At 37.7% G+C, this 20,190-nt stretch overlaps 3 protein-coding genes and 1 long non-coding RNA gene across 5 annotated transcripts; 3 read left to right on the forward strand and 1 right to left on the reverse strand.

The window, feature by feature from the left end:
• The first annotated feature begins 288 nt into the window (after nucleotides 1-288).
• On the forward strand, nucleotides 289-4,914 carry LOC107599938 (PHD finger protein 23A-like). Its single transcript, XM_016291681.1, has 5 exons — nucleotides 289-914; nucleotides 1,494-1,525; nucleotides 1,786-1,878; nucleotides 3,088-3,625; nucleotides 3,769-4,914. The coding sequence occupies exons 1-5, from the start codon at nucleotides 887-889 to the stop codon at nucleotides 3,966-3,968; spliced, it is 891 nt and encodes a 296-aa protein (XP_016147167.1). The 5' UTR covers nucleotides 289-886; the 3' UTR covers nucleotides 3,969-4,914.
• A 155-nt stretch (nucleotides 4,915-5,069) lies between these two features.
• Nucleotides 5,070-8,334, forward strand: LOC107599978 (phospholipid scramblase 2-like). Its single transcript, XM_016291731.1, has 7 exons — nucleotides 5,070-5,139; nucleotides 5,588-5,675; nucleotides 7,121-7,163; nucleotides 7,290-7,510; nucleotides 7,670-7,831; nucleotides 7,989-8,147; nucleotides 8,262-8,334. The coding sequence occupies exons 2-7, from the start codon at nucleotides 5,616-5,618 to the stop codon at nucleotides 8,319-8,321; spliced, it is 705 nt and encodes a 234-aa protein (XP_016147217.1). The 5' UTR covers nucleotides 5,070-5,139; nucleotides 5,588-5,615; the 3' UTR covers nucleotides 8,322-8,334.
• Nucleotides 8,335-9,463: 1,129 nt separating this feature from the next.
• Nucleotides 9,464-19,437, forward strand: LOC107599939 (sentrin-specific protease 3-like). 2 transcript variants are annotated; one of them, XR_001610716.1, is made up of 11 exons: nucleotides 9,464-9,648; nucleotides 12,230-12,947; nucleotides 15,987-16,148; nucleotides 16,236-16,347; nucleotides 16,472-16,619; nucleotides 17,661-17,708; nucleotides 17,890-17,967; nucleotides 18,175-18,312; nucleotides 18,395-18,490; nucleotides 18,612-18,662; nucleotides 18,776-18,804. XR_001610716.1 is itself a non-coding variant. In XM_016291682.1 (11 exons), the coding sequence occupies exons 2-11, from the start codon at nucleotides 12,272-12,274 to the stop codon at nucleotides 18,884-18,886; spliced, it is 1,608 nt and encodes a 535-aa protein (XP_016147168.1). In that variant the 5' UTR covers nucleotides 9,466-9,648; nucleotides 12,230-12,271; the 3' UTR covers nucleotides 18,887-19,437. The 2 variants fall into 2 exon arrangements, 1 of the variants encoding a protein (XP_016147168.1); XM_016291682.1 differs by having other exon boundaries at nucleotides 9,466-9,648; nucleotides 18,395-18,478; nucleotides 18,776-19,437.
• LOC107599940 (uncharacterized) lies at nucleotides 17,285-20,074 on the reverse strand. Its single transcript, XR_001610717.1, has 3 exons — nucleotides 20,005-20,074; nucleotides 18,746-18,835; nucleotides 17,285-17,700 (listed from the first exon to the last, which is right to left on the reverse strand). It is a non-coding gene; the product is annotated as an uncharacterized lncRNA (long non-coding RNA).
• Nucleotides 20,075-20,190: the final 116 nt, after the last annotated feature.

The following is a 20,190-nucleotide window of genomic DNA, read 5'->3' on the forward strand; positions in this document are numbered from 1 at the left end:
GATTATGCGTGGAAATGTATAGCGCATCTGATCCAACATGGCGCCCATCGAACCACAGTTTCCCCATTTCCTGTGTTCATCGTATGAACACAAGGACGTTACTGCAAGAAGCCAGCCACGCATCGTAACGGTTGACATTTACAAAGTATGTGCACAGTGTATTCCACCAATGAATACAAATAAAAACTGCGTTGTCTATTTGGTCAGATTTTGGATTATGTTCGACAATCTGTCATGCATATTCATTACGTTCACATCAATATGCATCACGCAGAAAAGTGGCGCTCTTTGCGTGGTTGCGTCACAGGGTGATTCCTGTCGAGACCGCGCGCAACCCAGACGTTCAAGACTTTGTTGAATGCAGTTGCAAAAAGCTCGATTTAGATTTTTCGATATTCGAAAATTGCTAGCTAACTTGCTCTTTTTCATCTTTGCCTCGCGTTTGTGGATACAATCAAGGTGTCAGCAGTTGTGTACGTTAGATCTAAAGCCATCAGCTTAAATTCGCTGGTGATCAACGAGGATCGAAGACAAGAGAACACCACCATCATCATCGATAATTGAGGTCTGGACGAAATAATACACGGTCCAGCTTCATTTTAGCTGGACCATGATCTAATCGTCGAAAAATCTGGTCGTTTGCTTAGTATTACAGTTTTGATGACTAAACTACTCTGAGCATATGGCATAACGTTGCCTCCCTTCGGTTGTGCGGTAGCTTATTAGTTATCTGTTCGATTCAAAAGCACCCAGACTCGCATATATTTTCAACTGGAAGAAATTTCGCTTTTCCTCAAAGTGACTCCATAAGAGCATTAGCAGGAAATCAAACAGCCAACACCAAGAACCACCCAACTTTGTGGTACTAACGTAACGTTACCCCACCATGTTGGGTATTATGGATCATCACCAAGGTAAATATGTGCTTTTTTGTTGTCATACACGTATTCTCTTTTCATTTTATTTTAGTGGCACACCAATACTCGAAGTTTTAAACGAGCCTCGTGAAACACCCATTTAACAAAGCGCTCCTGACTGGATTAACTAACGTTACTCATGCTAGCAGCGAGATATCCTCTTAGGTTACGTACACCTAACATGGCCTCTCTACTACCTCCAGATACATAACATATAATTTTCTAAGCATAACTTACTTGAATAGTTCTGATGCCAATTTGCCTCCTTGTTTTGCTGACTTGACAAGGTTGCATCTACTCATTAGCTTTTAGCATAAGCAGCTTCTGCTCGGATGTTTACTCGAGCGACTGAGTAACTACCCAGAACATTTGCAACAAAGTTTCATGTTTAGAATTCGATTTCGTACGTTTGTAGCATTCCAATAATCACGTAAGGAAATTACTTTGAAGTTACTTTAACAGTATCCAAATAGCCCAGGCTAAAGCTAACTTGACAGTTCATTTAAGGTTGTAGTTTCAGCATTTAACAGTAACAGCTTTGGCCAGTAATGGCGATTTCTTCTGTTTCTTTTACAGACACCGTCCGGAATTGTAAAACGGAGGCTTTGGTAAGTGCTGTCGCAGTTATAATCTGTAATAGTGTTAAATGGTGACACAGCCTCGTTATTTATTTATAGCTTAGGCCACATGTGGCCGAACATGGGGGGGATGGGCTGTGGATGAGATCAGTATTTGCATGTAGTCGCTGACAGTAATGGGCAAAAATATTTTCATTTTGACAATAGTGTCAGATTGGTGACAGACTGATGTTATAGCTTTAGATATCACTATGATTGGTCACTATTAATGTACATTTTCTTTGTTCCAGCCTCCAGAGCGTAGGAAGAGGACCGTAGAGGATTTCAATAAGTTTTGCAGCTTTGTCCTGGCCTATGCTGGGTACATTCCACCTCAGAAAGAAGTGAGTTGAATGTCATAAATTATAGACTTTTTGTACAGCAATTAAGTGGCAACTTTGGCCATCTTCATGATAATCACCTGCTGCTGACTCTGTAGATAGTGTGTGCACGCGCGCGCATTTTTGTGACAAATGAGGACATACATTTGTATAATGACAAGGGTATAACATAGGTATTACTAGGAGAAGGTGACTTTTCAGGACATTACCCCATGTCCCCACTTTTCAAAACGCTTATAAATCACACAGAATGGTGTGTATTGAAAATCTGAAATAGCACAAAGTTTCCTGTAAGGGGTAGGTTTAGGGGTAGGGTTGGTGTAGGGCAATAGCACATACAGTTCGTACAGTATAAAAACCATTACGCCTATGGGATGTCCCCACTTTTCACAAAAACAAAGCTGTGTGTGTGTGTTCTAAAATACTTAACCCTAGTTGCATTCTGGTCTGTTTTGACCCAGAAGAGATACATAAACATTTATTTAAATAAATGCTTTATTTTTTTGTGTGGAAACCAAACTTTGGAAATCTGTCAAAACGGACACAATTTTAAACAAAGTTTAAATCGTTTTTTTTTTTTAGATATTACCATTACAAAACATTAACTTTTATAAATTCAGATATCAACTGAGGATTAAAAATACTTTTGTAAAATATATTGAGCCTGTTTACCATATCACAAACACTTCTGGGACTTAAAAAAATTTATCATCCTTTTCATCGGACAGTGACCGTTTATGTGACTAAAAGGAATGCATTTGATGTTTTGTTGTAAATGAATGTCTGTTGTAGATTTAGACTGTTTTTGAGCAGTCATAAATTCAGAGGAATCTATTTAAATCCATTGATTTCAGTAGAGATGATACTGGCAATTCTCTGATTGTTATAAATTATATAATGATACATTCCAATAACATTTTTATGCTTAATTGAAATCCCCTATCACAGTGGGGGTTTTTTCTTCTGTAGTTCATGTAAAATTGTAATTATTTATATATTGAATTAATCAAAAGGGCTAAACTTATTAAAAATATAGTAATAACAGCATCATTTAATATATTCATTCACTCATTAATGAGAAATATTGATCAGGTCCAATATGGTTTGTTGAAAAATATTAAGCCATGACTGTTTTATAAGCTTATTTTCCACCATGCAATGCAAAATCGTATGCAGATAAATAGGGCAAATTGTGGTGATGTGTGTTTCCAGGAGAGTTCATGGTCTCCATCTTCATCTCCATGTGCACACGAGCTTTCTGAGCTCTCGGGCGAAGGGTCCGTAAAGGATAGCTGGACGGATGCACACTCCAGCCTCGACAACATTCACAGTTTGGTCCACAAAGCTGAGACCGACAGGAGCAGCACAGAATTCAGCCATCTTCAGTCGGACAGCTCCTTAGACAAGATGAGATTGAACCAGATCCATCTGCATAGTAAAGCTGAGCGGAAGAAGGTGAAGAAACTCGGACGCTTCTCTTTAGGAGGGCCGAGAAAAAGCATCTCAGAGGCAAGAGCGCACAAACAATCGAAAGCAGCACTAAAGAAAATGAAGAGATCTGTAAAGGCTGAGAGACACTTTCCATCCACAAGCCCTTTGAACGAGGGGCTTCAAAAGGAGGAGGAGCTAACAGAACAGGCCATACACATGCATGAGGCGGGGCTTAAACTGGAGTCCAATCAAGAAACAGACCTGAGCTCTTGCGAAACGGACACATTGGTGACCGATGAGGATATTATGGTAGAGTCTGGTAAGTGTCTGATTAGACTTGGCGTGCTAGTAGTGTATTTAATGTATATAGCTAGAATAAAATTTCTGTCATAAATGTAAACTGAAGAAAGCATCTGATCATTATTTATCTTTCAACCATCCTTTTTGTTCTATCCATTATAGGTGATGATTCATGGGATTTGATTACGTGTTATTGTGGGAAGCCTTTTGCCGGACGTCCCATGATTGAATGTGACGAGTGCTCCATATGGGTCCATCTCTCCTGCGCTAAGATTAAGAAGTCCAACGTACCTGATATTTTCTACTGCTACAGATGCAGGGACTCTCGGGGCTCCACGGTGAAAAGAGACCACCGAGAATGAATGTATGGGAGCAGATCCTGTGTGTGTATTTAAATGAATGAGACGTTCTCATACCTGTGCGTTTTACTATTCTGATTACTCTTAATTAGTTTGTTAAATTAAAAAAAGTTGATTTATATGACTCCATTTGTTCTCCTTTGTTCTGTGTTGAAAGGCTGCTCTGGGTTTATGACATTAAGTGTTTTTCAGGTATAAGGCATACTAAAACTCATGCACTTATTTGCATTACTATATGTCAAGATGGATGAATCTCACAAAACCTGTCAAGGCAAATTGACCATATTTTAGGACAATTAAGATTGAGTTTTCTTGACATTTTACAACATTTCTCCCAAAGTTTTCATATTTATGAATCCAAATACCATGTACAAAGCATCCATTAAAACAACTCCATTTCCAGCAAAGAGGTGGTGTTCTAATCCAGTGTTTTTCTGTCTTGCCCCTGGAAGCCCCTTAGCACAGGTGTCACACTAAACCAACACACCTTATTTGGGTCATGGAGCACTGTATGAAAGACTTAATAAGTGCAAATAGGAGTGGTAGATAAGGAACACCTCCAGCTCAGATCTGTACAACTCTCAAACGCTGTTCAAATCAATGTAATTGTTTTTTCTAAGTAACATTTTCAGCCTTGTGACGAATATCCTCACTTTTATTGTTACAGGATGTTCTCAGATTAACCTTTGACCATTGTAAAGCAGATATCATCAGCGTGTTTGGAAAGTTTTACGGCTTGATTTGTGATATTTGTGTATTCTGTCAAAAACAGTGGTAGAATCGAGTTTTTGATTTTAAGACTGAAAACAGATTTCTCTTATTTTGTTCACGTGTCCTGCATCCCAGTGTAAATAGTACATGTATGTACAGGTGTATATGTTTGAAAGATGACGAAATGCTATATTTTTCTGACCATTTACAGCAGTGAATTCTAAAAAATAAATGTTCTTTAAAAGTCAAGCTGCTTTTCATTTGCACTGTTTTGTTTGCTGACGTCACTGCTCTTTCCGTGAGTAAAATCCAAAGGGAGTGTGGGCAAAGGGGTGTGACAAGACATTCACGTATGCACACTTTCCCCCAGTCACATGCTGTAGTACAGGTGCATGACTCCTCACTCGATCAGCTGTAACACTGGGCTTGCCATTATTTCAACAATCAGCTTACTTAACGTGAGGTAAGCGCATATACAATATAGAAATTGGATTTAGTTTTACCAATTCAAGCATCATCTCATTTTTGAGTATGTAATTTTTACTTCTGTAGTTTGTTTAATGGTCTCAGGTTACAAATTTGCAAGTTAATGCAAATTTTTTTGAAAGGAAAATGCTATTTGTTATGCATTTTCATAGGCAGGATATATTTTGTCAGCATATGCTGTGCTTTTAAAGTAGCTAAACATTTATTATAATAGAAACAGCCTCAAACACTTTCTATTCAGTGGATTAGTGTTTCTTAAAAAGAGATCGAGTTGATTTTTCCTTAACCATTTAAGTGTGTTGTGGACCTATATGACAAAAAATAAATATCAATTATTTCCTGTCATTTTACACCAGTTAATGGCACAATGGTTTGTTTTATTTGTGAAGTGTGTGGAATAATGAATTTGTTGTTTTCTCTATTAGAAACCCTTTGCTGTTTATTTAGTTCAACATGTCCCAGCTTTATTCTAATCCAGCGGCTGTCCCACCTGCTTTGGAGTACCTTACACAGGTGAGTGTGTCATGAAAAATGAATTATTTCATGTAAATAAGATGGTAAGTGTAGTACAATTACATTTGCCAATTGTCACAATAAGTAAGTAATATAATGTCAAAAAGGAACAGTTCAAACAAAAATTACATTTAAAAAAATATATATTTTTCTATTAATTTACCCTCTGTTCTGAACTGTTTCTTTCTTCTGTTTTGAAGAAAGTGGGTAACCCACTTCTATAGTTTGAAGAAAAAAAAACAGTTTAGAGACAAATTCTCACTATTAACTAGATGCTTATTAGCATGCATATCACTAACATGTTGGCTGTTTATTAGTACTAATGATGCACATATTAATGCCTTATTCTGGATGACCATATTCTACATCTCTTAAGCCCAGTGTTGGGATAATATATTACAAGTAACGCAAGTTATGTAATCAGATTACTTTTTTCAAGTAACTAGTAAAGTAACGCATTACTTTTTAATTTACAAGAGAATATCTGAGTTACTTTTTCAAATAAGTAACGCAAGTTACTTTTTCTTTTCTTTTTTTTATTGATTGACAGCTCTCCTGTCCCCATGTTGAGAGAAATCAGAAGATGTTACCGTAGTTCAAAATAAATATGAATATGCATTAATTCATCTCACTCACACACAAAAAAACTGATTCAGTATTCCTCAAAATGAATAAAAATAATGCAACTCAGAATATGACGCAAACCTGCAATAATTAAATGTTAAACAACACAAATATCCTTTATGTATTTAATCCCATTCTATTAACCAATGTCTTTGCGTCTGACCTTCGATGATCCAGTTCAGCCGTACTAATAAGCACAAATTACTCTAGACAAACATTTGTGTCTTTTTTTATTGCTGAAGTGTGTTGAAATTTCTTCTTCTGCTTTCTACTGTACGGACGTAAATTTACTTTCCCTTCAGCCTGATTAATTTCACTTTTGGTGTGAAAAGGCTTTTATATTTGCCAAAAATATAACTTTTTTATTTTAAAATCAAACAAGCAAACCATGTACAGATTTAAAAAGTAACGCAAAAGTAATGAAACGTATTACTTTCCATAAAAAGTAACTAAGTAACGTAATTAGTTACTTTTTTATGGAGTAACACAATATTGTAATGCATTACTTTTAAAAGTAACTTTCCCCAACACTGCTTAAGCCTACCCAATACCTAAACTTAACAACTACCTTACTAACTATTAATAAGCAACGAATTAATTGTTTATTGAGGCAAAAGTCATAGTTAATAGTGAGAATATGGTACCTAAATTAAAGTGTGACCAGAAATTCATACAGGTTTAGAACAACCTGAGGTTTAGTAAACAACGATAGAGTTTCCATTATTGGTTGAACGATCCCTCAAAGGTGTACACAATAATTGGTATGTTATAATAGGAAAATGTACAATGGAATATATCTGCTTTCTGGTCTGCTCTTACAGATTGACCAGATATTAGTCCATCAAAAGATTGAGCTCCTTGAAGGTAAAGTTTCTGAAGTTATTAAACATTTTTGTCATATATAACTTTAAATCTTTATCCTTTTGTCTTTTTGTTGGACACACTAAATTATAAGTCAAATGCTAATGAACAAATGATCTTCTTTTCCAGCCATTATTGGCTTTGAGACTAATAACCAGTATGAGATTAAGAACAGCATGGGTCAAAAGATCTTCCATGCTAAAGAAAACACCGACTGCTGCACACGAAATATCTGTGGCCCTCTGAGGAGTTTTGAGCTGCAGATAAAAGATAATTTTGATCAGGAAGTGATTCACTTAATCAGGCCTTACCGCTGCACATCCTGCTGTTTCCCCTGCTGTCTTCAAGAGGTAACAACTCAGAATGCAGTTTTTCTGACCTTTGGAGAGACGGAGGGAAAAAACATCTCAACAAGATTTTCTGAAATTGCAAAATTTACAATAAATATATGTATTTACATAACCCATTCTCCAATTCTTTTTCCTGTCGGAATGGGACATTGACTGAAGATGGAGGTACAGGCTCCACCAGGGAATACAATTGGTTACATCAAGCAAGACTGGCACATGTTTAAGCCCAAGTTCTCTATCTATGACATGTCCAAAACAAAGGTGCTGTCCATCGAAGGACCTTTGTGTGCCATCAGCTGCTGTGGGGATGTGGATTTTGACGTATGTATTTATCTGTTATTGTGTCCATTTGCCACATGTGTGTGACTGCAATCGTTTTTGAGATATTTAAACATATCAGGGTATAAGGATATTCACACTGTGTTTTCCAGACCAAAAGAAAATCATTTGTGTTTTATTTTTCTGTCCTCTGGTGCAGATTACCGGTAAGGATGGGCATTCTGTTGGTCGCATCAGTAAACAGTGGACTGGCTTCATCAAAGAGACACTGACTGATACTGATCATTTTGGCATTAACTTTCCCATGGACTTGGATGTGAGGATGAAAGCAGTTCTGCTGGGAGCATGTTTCCTTATAGTGAGATATGACACAAAAACATTCATTCATCCACCAGTTTTGCTATTTCCTGTTACTTTCTTTATATGGCCATTTATATATTTCATTTTATTGTTTCTCTGTGTTGTCCTGCAGGACTTCATGTTCTTTGAGCAGACCGGTGACTCAGGACAGCGTTGCAGTGTGTTTGGCTAGTAGGGAGTGGGAGAAAGATCGTGGTTCTTGTTTAGTTTTTTTCTAGAATATTCATATGTAATAATCATTCACTACCTTTACCACTTGTATGTACTTTCAGTTTTGTTCTAACATCAGTAAAATCACTATAAAAGCATTTTACAAAATAGCTGTAACCCAGTCTGGCTATAGATAAACAATATTCTAATGTTGATTTTCTCTTTTGTAAGAATATTAAATAATCCATTTCCTACTGAAATCTCCTTGCTCTCTAGAAGAAAGAAAATGTTTCTGTGACATCACCTCTAAAACAATTTTATGACAACAAAGTTCAGAGTAATTACACTATCCATCCATTTTGTTTTGTTTTTTACTGAACGCCTATGGAAAGAAGTTGTCATGAACATCTCGACATTTGCCTTATCATAGATTTTCATCAGAGTATTTTTGAAAGGTATACATATAGATTATCATTGCTGATTAGAAATATTAATTTCTGATCTCAGTTCACAAACTGAAGTGCATGAGTAAGACTTTTTCTGCTGCCATTGTGCCAGAATGGCATACATGAAGACTAAACTATGCAATTTTCAGCAGTTATCTGCCAACAGAGAGCTGGCTGATAATTCACCAATTTAGGTGTAGCCTACATAATTGTAGGATTCACACAGAATCCTCACTAGCCTCCGGATTTTCAGAAGGTTTGAAAGTAACAACCTGAGTAAACATTGATGTGATCAAAAAAAAAAAAAACGTAGAGGCTATGTCATCTGAAATGGAAAAAGTTTACATAATTTCGAAGACACAGTGGAGAGTTGCGTTTTTTTTTTTTTTTAGAACTGTGGTGCTCTAATGTTGTACTATTTATCAGTCAATAACATAATATTACACTTGTCATTTAATATTCAATCTTCACAATTAATTCTTAATATCTGTGAATATTTCAATACACTGGTAATATTTTATTTACTCTTTTTAGTTATGCGTGGGGCATTTGAGTGGTTTGAAGGGGGTGTTGATGACTAATTTCTGAGAAAAAATATTTAAAAATGTGTTTAATAGCTTGAGGAAACACTTGAAATAGCGTTATTGGGTCATGTATTAGAAATTATTTTCAGGTGTAGTTCATGTTCCTGTCCACCGCGTGCGTACACCGACGTGACGTCATAGAGACGCGGCGGAAGAAGAGTGTTTTCGCCCTAAAGAAGCGCCAGCTCTCATTGAATGAGCCAAGATTTAAATCAGCCTGTATTTTATCTTTCATTTTATATCATCGCAAAACTTAGTTATCCGCTTTTTGCGTTGGCAGACAACGCCAAAGCTTTTGGTTTGAGGTTACGGTTAAACGGTGAGTAATCGGTGGTGCCGACACCCCACATTTTCTGCATCGCGGCACCGGAGGCCAAGCAGTGTTTATCTGTGATCGGTGCTTGATTTGCCCGCTGGAATGATGCGTTATATGACCAATGCTTGTGGCGCTCTGCATTAAAAAGTTGAAATATAATTTTAGCCAATTACCAGACTGGTGTATCAGCGAGGCTCAGCCTGTTCCACTTCACACTTTTCACATAATTCAGAGTAAAAGAGCGGAACAAAGCGCATCCAGCTCTGCTGCGGCGTCGCCTCTCTTCTTGTGTGAACATTGACGAAATACAGCCACATGCATGTGCTAGTTTCGCTTTAAATAGCATTAAACGGTAAAGTGATTTTACATAAACCTTTAAATGAATACATTGTCCTAACATTTCTCGGTATTACTGTCAATAACAAGTTACTGAGATGGCTACATCAGAAACTTAACTCTTCATTATAGGGCTACACAATACACACTCTCATGATACTTTAAACTAGGGCAAAATAGTAAAACGCCTATTTATTATTATTATTATTATTAAGACATGATGAACAGTTAATACAAAGTGTCGTTTATTAAAATGTCTCCATGCACTTGTGACACCAGAGTAGAAGTATTCATGGTTCTGCTTAGATGAAAATACAGAATTATTCAGCACTCTGACCCTGAATACATATACAGTGCACTATAATAATAATAATCAACACAGAAGCTCAAATGTGTGACCTTCTGCGTCATTTTGGGTGAATTATACACCGTACGTATTATCACTATCTACAATACATATTTTTGGATCGTGATGTATTGTGACATATTATAACACCTCATTAGTTAAAGTTATGAATTTTTCTACTTTAATCTCCAAGGCCATCCTGTAATAACTGCCCTACAATGCACTCTGACCCTGAATACATGCATTTAAACATGTTAATCTATTTTAGTTTTAATGTGTTAATAATTATATATACAGTAGGGATGCACGATATATCGGCCACCATATCGGTATCGACCCATATCGGCTCATTTTTTCTGTTATCGGTATCGGCCTGATAAGAAAATTTGGCCGATATCTTAAAGCCGATAAATAATGCATTATTTCCTTCAGAGACACTTCAGATGCGCGCTGTTCGTTTGCAGCCTTTTGTGCAATTGTACATTGTAATATTGTGTTTATTTGATGTATATCTGATTTATCTCATATAGAATGCGTTTGGTTAAGTTAAAAGAGCACTTCAGTTTACCGGGACACCAGAGTAGAAGTATTCATGGTTCTGCTTAGATGAAAATACAGAATTATTCAGCACTCTGACCCTGAATACATACATTTAAACATGTTAATCTATTTTAGTTTTAATGTGTTAATAATTATATATACAGTGCACTATAATAATAATAATCAACACAGAGGCTTAAATGTGTGACCTTCTGCGTCATTTTGGGTGAATTATACACCGTACGTATTATCACTATCTACAATACATATTTTTGGATCGTGATGTATTGTGACATATTATAACACCTCATTAGTTAAAGTTATGAATTTTTCTACTTTAATCTCCAAGGCCATCCTGTAATAACTGCCCTACAATGAAACATATTCTCAAGGAAGGCCTGATTGAAATACAAAATTAGAACTATTTATTCAGGGTTTTTTTAGTAGTATTATTATTAAAATATTACATTTTTAGGTTTTTTTTTTAAAGTTCACATTAAATCGAAATTGAGCTTATTTACTTTGTTACAACACATTACTAGTCTTGAAGTGAACAAATAATCCGTGCTACTTGACCAACAGCTGTGCTTCTTAAAAACTCGGTGTGCTAAAATCAAACCTGTTGTTCCAAACCTGTGTGAGTTTCTCTGCTGAGCAAAAAAAGAAGATATTTTGAAAAATGTTGGGAATCAAACATTTGACGGTAGCCACTGAATAAAGCAGTGATCTTCAAATCTGGCTCGCGAGATCCACTTTCCTGCAGAGGTTAGCTCTAACCTGATCAAACACACCTGAGTTTGCTAATCAGTGTCTTCTTCAGGATCATTAGAAAATCACAGGTAGGTTTGTTTGATTATAGGGTTGGAGCTAAACTCTGCTGGAAAGTGGATCTCGCGAGCCAGATTTGAGGATCACTGGAATAAAGCAATAAAGAAATAAACTCATACAGGTTTGAAATAACTTGCAGGTTAGTGAACTATTCCTTTAAAAATTGCTACTAGGTCAAAAAGAACCTTATTAGTGACGCATACTAAACGAATTGAGACTAGACCCTTTTCATATAAAAGTCTGTTTTTTAACTAGCTTGGTGTTTTTTTTTTTTACACTTGTTATTCTCTGGTTGTTAGTTTGGTCAAGTGGACTGTTGCTAATTGTGCATTCAGCACAAAGACCTGAAAGAAACAAGTTAAAATGCACAAAAAAATAATCTTGCTGATCTTGCTAATGTTCGTATCTCAAATGACAACTAGAGTTTTATTCACGTTTCAGGTCACTGCATGTGCTTGCGTTCTACAGTTTTTGCATTTAGCATTCTGTTGGTTCTTTGCTCTGACAATTGTCATGTTTTCTGTCACGCATTAGTGAGGAGGCAGGCTGGCGCAGGTCGCAGGGTGCTCCTGGATCATGAGAGACAGTGGCAGCAGCCTGGCTCAAACACACTGGTCCAATGAGCTGACGTTGACCGCAGGGCAGGAGGGCGCTGGGGGTGGGGGTGCCATTGGAGGTGGCCATTTAATGAATCCAGCCATGGCCCAACATGCCCCGAGCCCAGCCCACTTCAAACTGGGGCGCAGAGAGGAGGACATCAGAATGTGGGGTGCAGACTATACTGTCCCTGAGGTGAAGGACGAGGAGGAAAATGTGGAGATGGAGAGTGAAGAGGATCTGGTGGACGGGAAAGTTGAGGGTGGTTTGCAGTGTAATGATAAAGGTGACGATGAGGAGTGGGGCTCGCCAGAGCACTCAAAGCTAGTAGAAATGGATGTCAGTGTTACAGATGACTTTACCCTCTACTTGGCCCAGACTAGCCCCAGTCCGCTCCAAGAGAGGAAGCTAGCCCGGTTCCGGTATCGGGGCCAGAGGTATTTGAGCATTCGCTCCCGTTTGGCCCAGCAGTGGAGAACTTGGCGTCAGCGAGCCAAATGGGCAGGAACTATGGGATACAGGAGGGTACGCAGATGTCACAGACGCCGCCACTCTGGCAGTCGACCTTTCCAGAGACCGCCTGGCAGTTCATTGTTAAATGGAGACCCAGAAGGACGTTTGGGGACAACAGAAGAAAGAGAAGCTGATTTATCTGGTGAGTATGAACTCTCTTATTGACATTTGTGGGATAATTTTGGAAAACAAGTTAGTCTTTGCAGCTTTTTTAAAAGAGTTGATCAGATTAAAGGGTTAGTTCACCCAAAAATGTCATTAAAACTCTGTCATTAATTACTCACCCTCATGTCGTTCCAAAACTGTAACATTTTCGTTCACCTTCGAAACACAAATTAAGATATTTTTGATGAAATCCAAGAGCTTTCTGACCCTGCATAGAAAGCAACACAACTGACGCGTTAAAATAGTCCGGACTTCGCTAAAATAGTGCATGTGACATCAGTGGTTCAACCGTAATTGTACAAAGCTACAAGAATACTTTGTGCACAAACAAAACAAAAATAACTTTATTCAACATGCGTCGTGTTACTCTTGATAATGGCAGTGGAAGGTGACACGAAAGCAAAGTATTGTTTAAAGGGGTCCTATTATGCTTTTTCACTTTTTCAACTTTAGTTTGTCTATAATGTTTCTGTTTGAGCATAAAAAAGATCTGCAAAGTTACAAAGCTCAAAGTCCATTTCAAAAGGAGTTTTTATTGAACAGAAATCACTTTTCAAAAACTACAACAAATGACTCGTTTGGACTACAACGCATATTTTCCAGGGATTTGTGATATCACAAATACCGACGAATGGGACGAGACCTGGCTGAGCTGCACTAGAGAAGGCAATGAGTGTTATCACTATGTCAGAGACATGCTAGCTTTCCCAAGGCAGACGAACTTAGAGTGGTTACAATCATCCGGGTTTAAAGCACACTCAAATTGAATTGATATTGACGCAATATTTACACTGAAGCTCGCAGGCGGCTATGGTAAGGGATATGACATTTCCCGACCAGGTGCCGAGTGCTGCCAATCACAACACACACTGGCCCAGCTAACCAATCACAGCACACACTGGCCCAGCTAACCAATCACAGCACACACTGGGGATACAGGAGGGTACGCAGATGTCACAGACACCGCCACTCTGGCAGTCGACCTTTCCAGAGACCGCCTGGCAGTTCATTGTTAAATGGAGACCCAGAAGGACGTTTGGGGACAACAGAAGAAAGAGAAGCTGATTTATCTGGTGAGTATGAACTCTCTTATTGACATTTGTGGGATAATTTTGGAAAACAAGTTAGTCTTTGCAGCTTTTTTAAAAGAGTTGATCAGATTAAAGGGTTAGTTCACCCAAAAATGTCATTAAAACTCTGTCATTAATTACTCACCCTCATGTCGTTCCAAAACTGTAACATTTTCGTTCACCTTCGAAACACAAATTAAGATATTTTTGATGAAATCCAAGAGCTTTCTGACCCTGCATAGAAAGCAACACAACTGACGCGTTAAAATAGTCCGGACTTCGCTAAAATAGTGCATGTGACATCAGTGGTTCAACCGTAATTGTACAAAGCTACAAGAATACTTTGTGCACAAACAAAACAAAAATAACTTTATTCAACATGCGTCGTGTTACTCTTGATAATGGCAGTGGAAGGTGACACGAAAGCAAAGTATTGTTTAAAGGGGTCCTATTATGCTTTTTCACTTTTTCAACTTTAGTTTGTCTATAATGTTTCTGTTTGAGCATAAAAAAGATCTGCAAAGTTACAAAGCTCAAAGTCCATTTCAAAAGGAGTTTTTATTGAACAGAAATCACTTTTCAAAAACTACAACAAATGACTCGTTTGGACTACAACGCATATTTTCCAGGGATTTGTGATATCACAAATATCGACGAATGGGACGAGACCTGGTTGAGCTGCACTAGAGAAGGTAATGAGTGTTATCACTATGTCAGAGACATGCTAGCTTTCCCAAGGCAGACGAACTTAGAGTGGTTACAATCATCCGGGTTTAAAGCACACTCAAATTGAATTGATATTGACGCAATATTTACACTGAAGCTCGCAGGCGGCTATGGTAAGGGATATGACATTTCCCGACCAGGTGCCGAGTGCTGCCAATCACAACACACACTGGCCCAGCTAACCAATCACAGCACACACTGGCCCAGCTAACCAATCACAGCACACACTGGCCCAGCTAACCAATCACAGCACACACTGGCCCAGCTAACCAATCACAGCACACACTGGCCCAGCTAACCAATCACAGCACACACTGGCCCAGCTAACCAATCACAGCACACACTGGCCCAGCTAACCAATCACAGCACACACTGACCCAGCTAACCAATCACAGCACATTTTGTATTTCAGAAGGCGGGCCTTCATTTGATACAGGAACTATTCGAGCCGTTCATGCCAGACTGGGGAGAGAGGTGTTGTAATAATGTAAAATATGTGAAAAATAATGTTTTTCGAACAACCTAGTATGAGAGCCTGTTCTAGTACACCCCCAAAACAAAATCAAGAATTTGTAAAAGAGCATAATAGGACCCCTTTAATAAAGTCGTTATTTTTGTTTTCTTTGCGCACAAAAAGTATTTTAGTAGCTTCGTAATATTATGGTTGAACCACTGATGTCACATGGACCATTTTAACGATGTCCTTACTATGTTTCTGGGTCTGGGAACATTTCCGTTCCGTTGCTGTCTATGCAGGGTGAGAAAGCTCTCAGATTTCATGAAAAAATATCTTAATTTGTGTTCCGAAGACGAACAAAGGTCTTACGGACTTGGAACGACATGAGGGTGAGAAATTAATGACAAATTTTTCATTTTTGGTTCAACTATCCCTGTAATTGTTTAGCATGTGATACCTGACTATTTTAAAATGAGTTGTTCAGTTTGAAGTGTAAATTGTGAACATGTGAAAGTTTGAACATTTGTATATGCATTAAAATATCATTTAAAATAGTGCCATTTGTGCCAGTAAAGATAATTTAATGAAAATAATTAACATTTTTTAAATATAAATAAACAATTAATAGATTTCTTTTAATATTTCTTATTTTATTGTTTATGAAAGGTAAGCTACGGTAAATGACTGGCAAAGCATTCCAACTTGTGACATCTGTTCATTTATCCTCCTCCTTGGCTATTAATGACCCCTATTGATTTCCTAGGCTCCTGTAGCACACATGGGATTCCGAAAGGAAGGGATGGTATCCATGGTGCAGTCATGGGGGACAGGGAGGGACGGGCCTCCCCTGCTACTGTCCAGTCTCAACGGGAAAAGTCCTCCCCACAGAATCAGCTTAGCAGCGAACACATCTCTTGTGTACAAGGTACAACATATCATTTTTCCTTAATATGGAACAGGAACATAGGATATGTAGTATGGTTATTCTTCTCTCACTCCTCCTCTTTCTCAGGTATTCTGGATGAGTTTCTCCAGCAGTATGGGAGTTTGATTCCCATCCATGTGGATGAGGTGGTGAAGAAGCTTCGGGAGATCTTTAACGAGAGCTTTTCAAGTCCTCAAAGGTCAGAGGTGGCTCACACCAGTCACAAGGCTTATTGAATCTTGATATTTAAAATGCCACATTGGTGAAAGACTTGACTGTGAAGTCTCATTTTGTATACCATTTTAACTTGTGCCTGTTTACAGGAAGTTAATGGTGCAACATTTAATGCAGTCCTACCAGCGCATGTCTGGAAGTGCAGCGATGCGGGGGTTTCGTGTAAACTACAAACGTCACGTCCTCACCATGGATGATCTGAGCACACTTTATGGTCAGAACTGGCTCAATGATCAGGTGGGTCTCTTGGTTAAAAATAATTTATTATTATTAATATTGGGCCACATTCACTAATCATATGCACACTTGGATCGCTTTTCTATAGTTTGGATAAAATTCAGAACCAACTCAAATTGTGACCCTACAATAAGTCTTTCTCATTTGATCACATCACAGTGCGTCCTGTATAGGAGGCATACACTATCGTTCAAACGTTTTTAAAAGTCTCTCATATTCGCCTAGGCTGCTTTTATTTGATCAAACCTACAATACAATCAGTAATATTGTGAAATAATATTAAAATTTAACACAACTGTTTTCTGTTTGAATACATTGTCAAATGTAATTTATTCCCGTGATGGCAAAGCTGAATTTTCAGCATCATTACTCCAGGCTTCAGTGTCCCATGATCCTTCAGAAATCATTCTAATATGCTGATTTGGTGCTCAAGAAACATTTCTTCTCATTATCGATGTTGAAAATAGTTTTGTGTAAACGGTTATCCATTTTTTCAAGATTCATTGATCAACTGAAAGTTCGAAAGAACATTTAAAATAGAAATCTTTTGTAACCATATATATCCTATAAATATGGCACACTTGACTTTAAGAATGCGTCACGTTGTGCAAACTTCATTATATATGGGGATTGTGCTTTTTTTTTTTTTTTTTAATGTTATTGATAATTTAGCATATTTCAGATTCATCAACATATTAAATGAAGGGTAATAGATGATTATGTCCATACCCACCTGTTTTGAATCCACTAGAAATTGTGTGTAGAACCTTTTTGGCACATTTAACAACACTTGTTGTTATTAGTGAATGAGACCCAATATTTTTGTTCTTCGAGTCTCTTTCATTGTAGTTGATCAAATTTGTAACTCTCTCAGTGCTTTTGTCACTATTATGGCACTGTCTTTTACATCAGCTTGTCAGAGTTGTATAGAGAAGATATCCACAGTTATGACTCTTTTATTTAATGAATGGGGGGCCCTTGTTCTGGGATTGTGCTGAGTTAGCTCTCTCTCTTACGTCTGCAACTCACTGTGTCACCCAGGTCATGAACATGTATGGGGATTTGGTCATGGATGCTGCTCCTGAAAAGGTAGGAAAAACATGCGCACACACACATTTACCCATACGAGCACAAGGGCATTTGACTCTTGACAAAGCCACTATATGAACCTATATGTCAGACAGTTAAATGACTATGAAAACAGTGAATTAGTTCTCATTCACTCTCTCGCTCTCTCAGTCTCACTGTGCCTTGTTTTTTTAACTTACAGGTCCACTTTTTCAACAGCTTCTTTTATGACAAACTTCGGACGAAAGGTTACGATGGGGTCAAACGGTGGACAAAAAATGTCAGTACTGGGGAAGGATTTTGTCTGGATTTTGTCAATACTTGCACATTTTAGGATTGTAAAGTTAAGCTGATTAATTGCTTTTTGCACGACTTTTTTTTTTTATTTATTTTTTTTTTGTTAAAAAGTAAGGTGGATACAACATCATCATTGTAGTATTGCGTTTATTTCACTGTTGTTTATTCCACTGTTAAACCTCCCCATTAGGTTGATATTTTCCAGAAGAAGTTCTTATTGATCCCTATTCATCTGGAAGTGCACTGGTCATTAGTCTGTGTGAATGTTCCTCATCGTAGCATCACATATTTCGATTCCCAGAGGACCCTCAACCGTCGTTGCCCCAAAGTAGGTGTTGTTTGTTCTAATGAGGCTATTTTAATGGATATGCTCCTTGAACCATTTCTTAGCCTGTCTTTTTGTTTTACAGCACATTGCCAAATACCTGCAAGCAGAGGCAGTCAAGAGAGAACAGAAGGAGTTTTACACAGGGTGGAAAGGCTTTTTCAAAATGGTAGGGTGAAAGGTGAATTTGATGTGTGCGTTTTGTGCGTTAGCAAAAGTATTTGAGAAATAAGAAATAAAAGAGAGTGGAAAAGCCATTTTGTGTATGTGCTGTTGACTCTTCTGTCCTTGGAATGTTTTAGAATGTGGCCAGGCAGAACAATGACAGTGATTGTGGAGCTTTTGTCCTTCAGGTTAGCATTTTTCCCCCCCTCGTTAGTCATTCGTTTTTGTATTTTATATTGTCTGTGTTATTTTAACACTTGATTTTACTCACATGTTCACTCTTCTTGTCATTGTTCTCCAGTACTGTAAGTGCCTGGCCCTGGAACAGCCTTTCAGCTTCGGTCAGCAGGATATGCCCAAGCTACGGAGACAAATCTACAAAGAACTGTGTCACTGTAAACTGTCTCTGTGAGACCGTGACATCTTACACTTCTAAATAAGCTCCAAGTCCAGACAGCATTTAGGTGGGGAAACGTGCAAACGTTTTTAACCCTCTTTTCGTTCAATCAGTTTGTATTTTGACTTGGTGAATGCCATACTCTGTTCGGCCCAGTTGTTTGTTTGTTCCGATCAAAACGCCAGAGGAGTTGTTTTCTAGAAGTGTGAGGGGGAGCTGACCTCAGTGAACTGTTCTTTAGGTGCCGCAGTATGATCTTGATGTCAGTATCTTGTACGTTAAAAGGTAATACCATCGACTGGTGAGGGAGGAGACGTGCAGACATTTTAAAAATGTAATGCGATTTACTGAGAGTCAATGCGGACCCACGACACTATAAGAGCAGTTCTGTTCGTTCAATATTGTTTGTCTGTTATGTATCTGTGCGATTTAAGATGCAAAACTATGGAGATGAAAAAAAGAGCAGCTGTAAATTAAACTGTTTTATATCTTTTGAGATGCATACGTTGTTGTAAGATGTACTAGTAATAAAAACTAAGAAAATAACTGAGCCTGGTCAATTTGTGCATTAGTCATAATGTTACTGTTCTTGTGTAGTAGTTTGTAATGTGGTGACTTCAAAATGGTTATAAATACAGCAGCTAACTAACTATAAAAATAGGCCTACAGTTTGGTGGACAGGCTAGACTTGCTAAATTTCTGTGCTTGGATTCAAAAACACAAACAGTTGTATGTGTGTTGAGTGTACTCTTACAGTATTGAAGACGTACCTTTTAAATGCATATTAAAATAATAACAAAAAATGTCATATTGAAACTGCCAAGGTATGATCAAATAAAAAGGATGAAAAAGGCGATGATTCACTTATCAATAACACACTTCTTAAAATATAGTTATGCTTAAATTACAGAAATAATTTAAAATAATTACAGAGGAAAGAGCCAAATCATATACTATTATTTAAAGCTCGGTAAGATTGAAAACGAAGCAAAAAAAAAACTCTAAAAGAAAAATCTGAATCATGGAGATTAAGCGTGCGAATTTCTAGTTCCTATGAACCAACAAACAAAACCAAGTATTTCTGTGTATTGGCAAACTTCACATTCACAGTGCTGAATACGCAATGACCATACCTGGAAATCTATGGACGCTGAACTACGCCACTGTAGGCCAAGCGAATGGTATTTTGAGGTTTAGCTTTAGTCCAATTACATGTAAGCTATCTGTTGAGTGACGTCTGTACTACCCAATGAGAATATGCGAAGGGCGGGCCATATTCTGACTGATGGTCGAATGCTGCAATCACAATTTTAGTAAGA

This window comes from Sinocyclocheilus grahami, unplaced genomic scaffold (assembly GCF_001515645.1).
Source record: "Sinocyclocheilus grahami isolate Dianchi unplaced genomic scaffold, SAMN03320097.WGS_v1.1 scaffold275.1, whole genome shotgun sequence".
NCBI classification, from domain to species: Eukaryota; Metazoa; Chordata; class Actinopteri; order Cypriniformes; family Cyprinidae; genus Sinocyclocheilus; species Sinocyclocheilus grahami.

Bases quoted from the DNA above. Each gene is read 5' to 3' on its own strand.
- LOC107599938 (XM_016291681.1), top strand. From the start codon at position 887: ATGTTGGGTATTATGGATCATCACCAAG. The intron at 1,526-1,785 runs GTAAGTGCTGTC...TCTTTGTTCCAG, and splicing joins ATTGTAAAACGGAGGCTTTG to CCTCCAGAGCGTAGGAAGAG. The intron at 3,626-3,768 runs GTAAGTGTCTGA...TATCCATTATAG, and splicing joins GGATATTATGGTAGAGTCTG to GTGATGATTCATGGGATTTG.
- LOC107599978 (XM_016291731.1), top strand. From the start codon at position 5,616: ATGTCCCAGCTTTATTCTAATCCAGCGGCTGTCCCACCTGCTTTGGAG. The intron at 7,164-7,289 runs GTAAAGTTTCTG...CTTCTTTTCCAG, and splicing joins AAAGATTGAGCTCCTTGAAG to CCATTATTGGCTTTGAGACT. The intron at 7,832-7,988 runs GTATGTATTTAT...CCTCTGGTGCAG, and splicing joins GTGGGGATGTGGATTTTGAC to ATTACCGGTAAGGATGGGCA.
- LOC107599939 (XM_016291682.1), top strand. From the start codon at position 12,272: ATGAGAGACAGTGGCAGCAGCCTGGCTCAAACACACTGGTCCAATGAG. The intron at 12,948-15,986 runs GTGAGTATGAAC...TTGATTTCCTAG, and splicing joins AAGAGAAGCTGATTTATCTG to GCTCCTGTAGCACACATGGG. The intron at 17,709-17,889 runs GTAGGAAAAACA...TTTAACTTACAG, and splicing joins TGGATGCTGCTCCTGAAAAG to GTCCACTTTTTCAACAGCTT.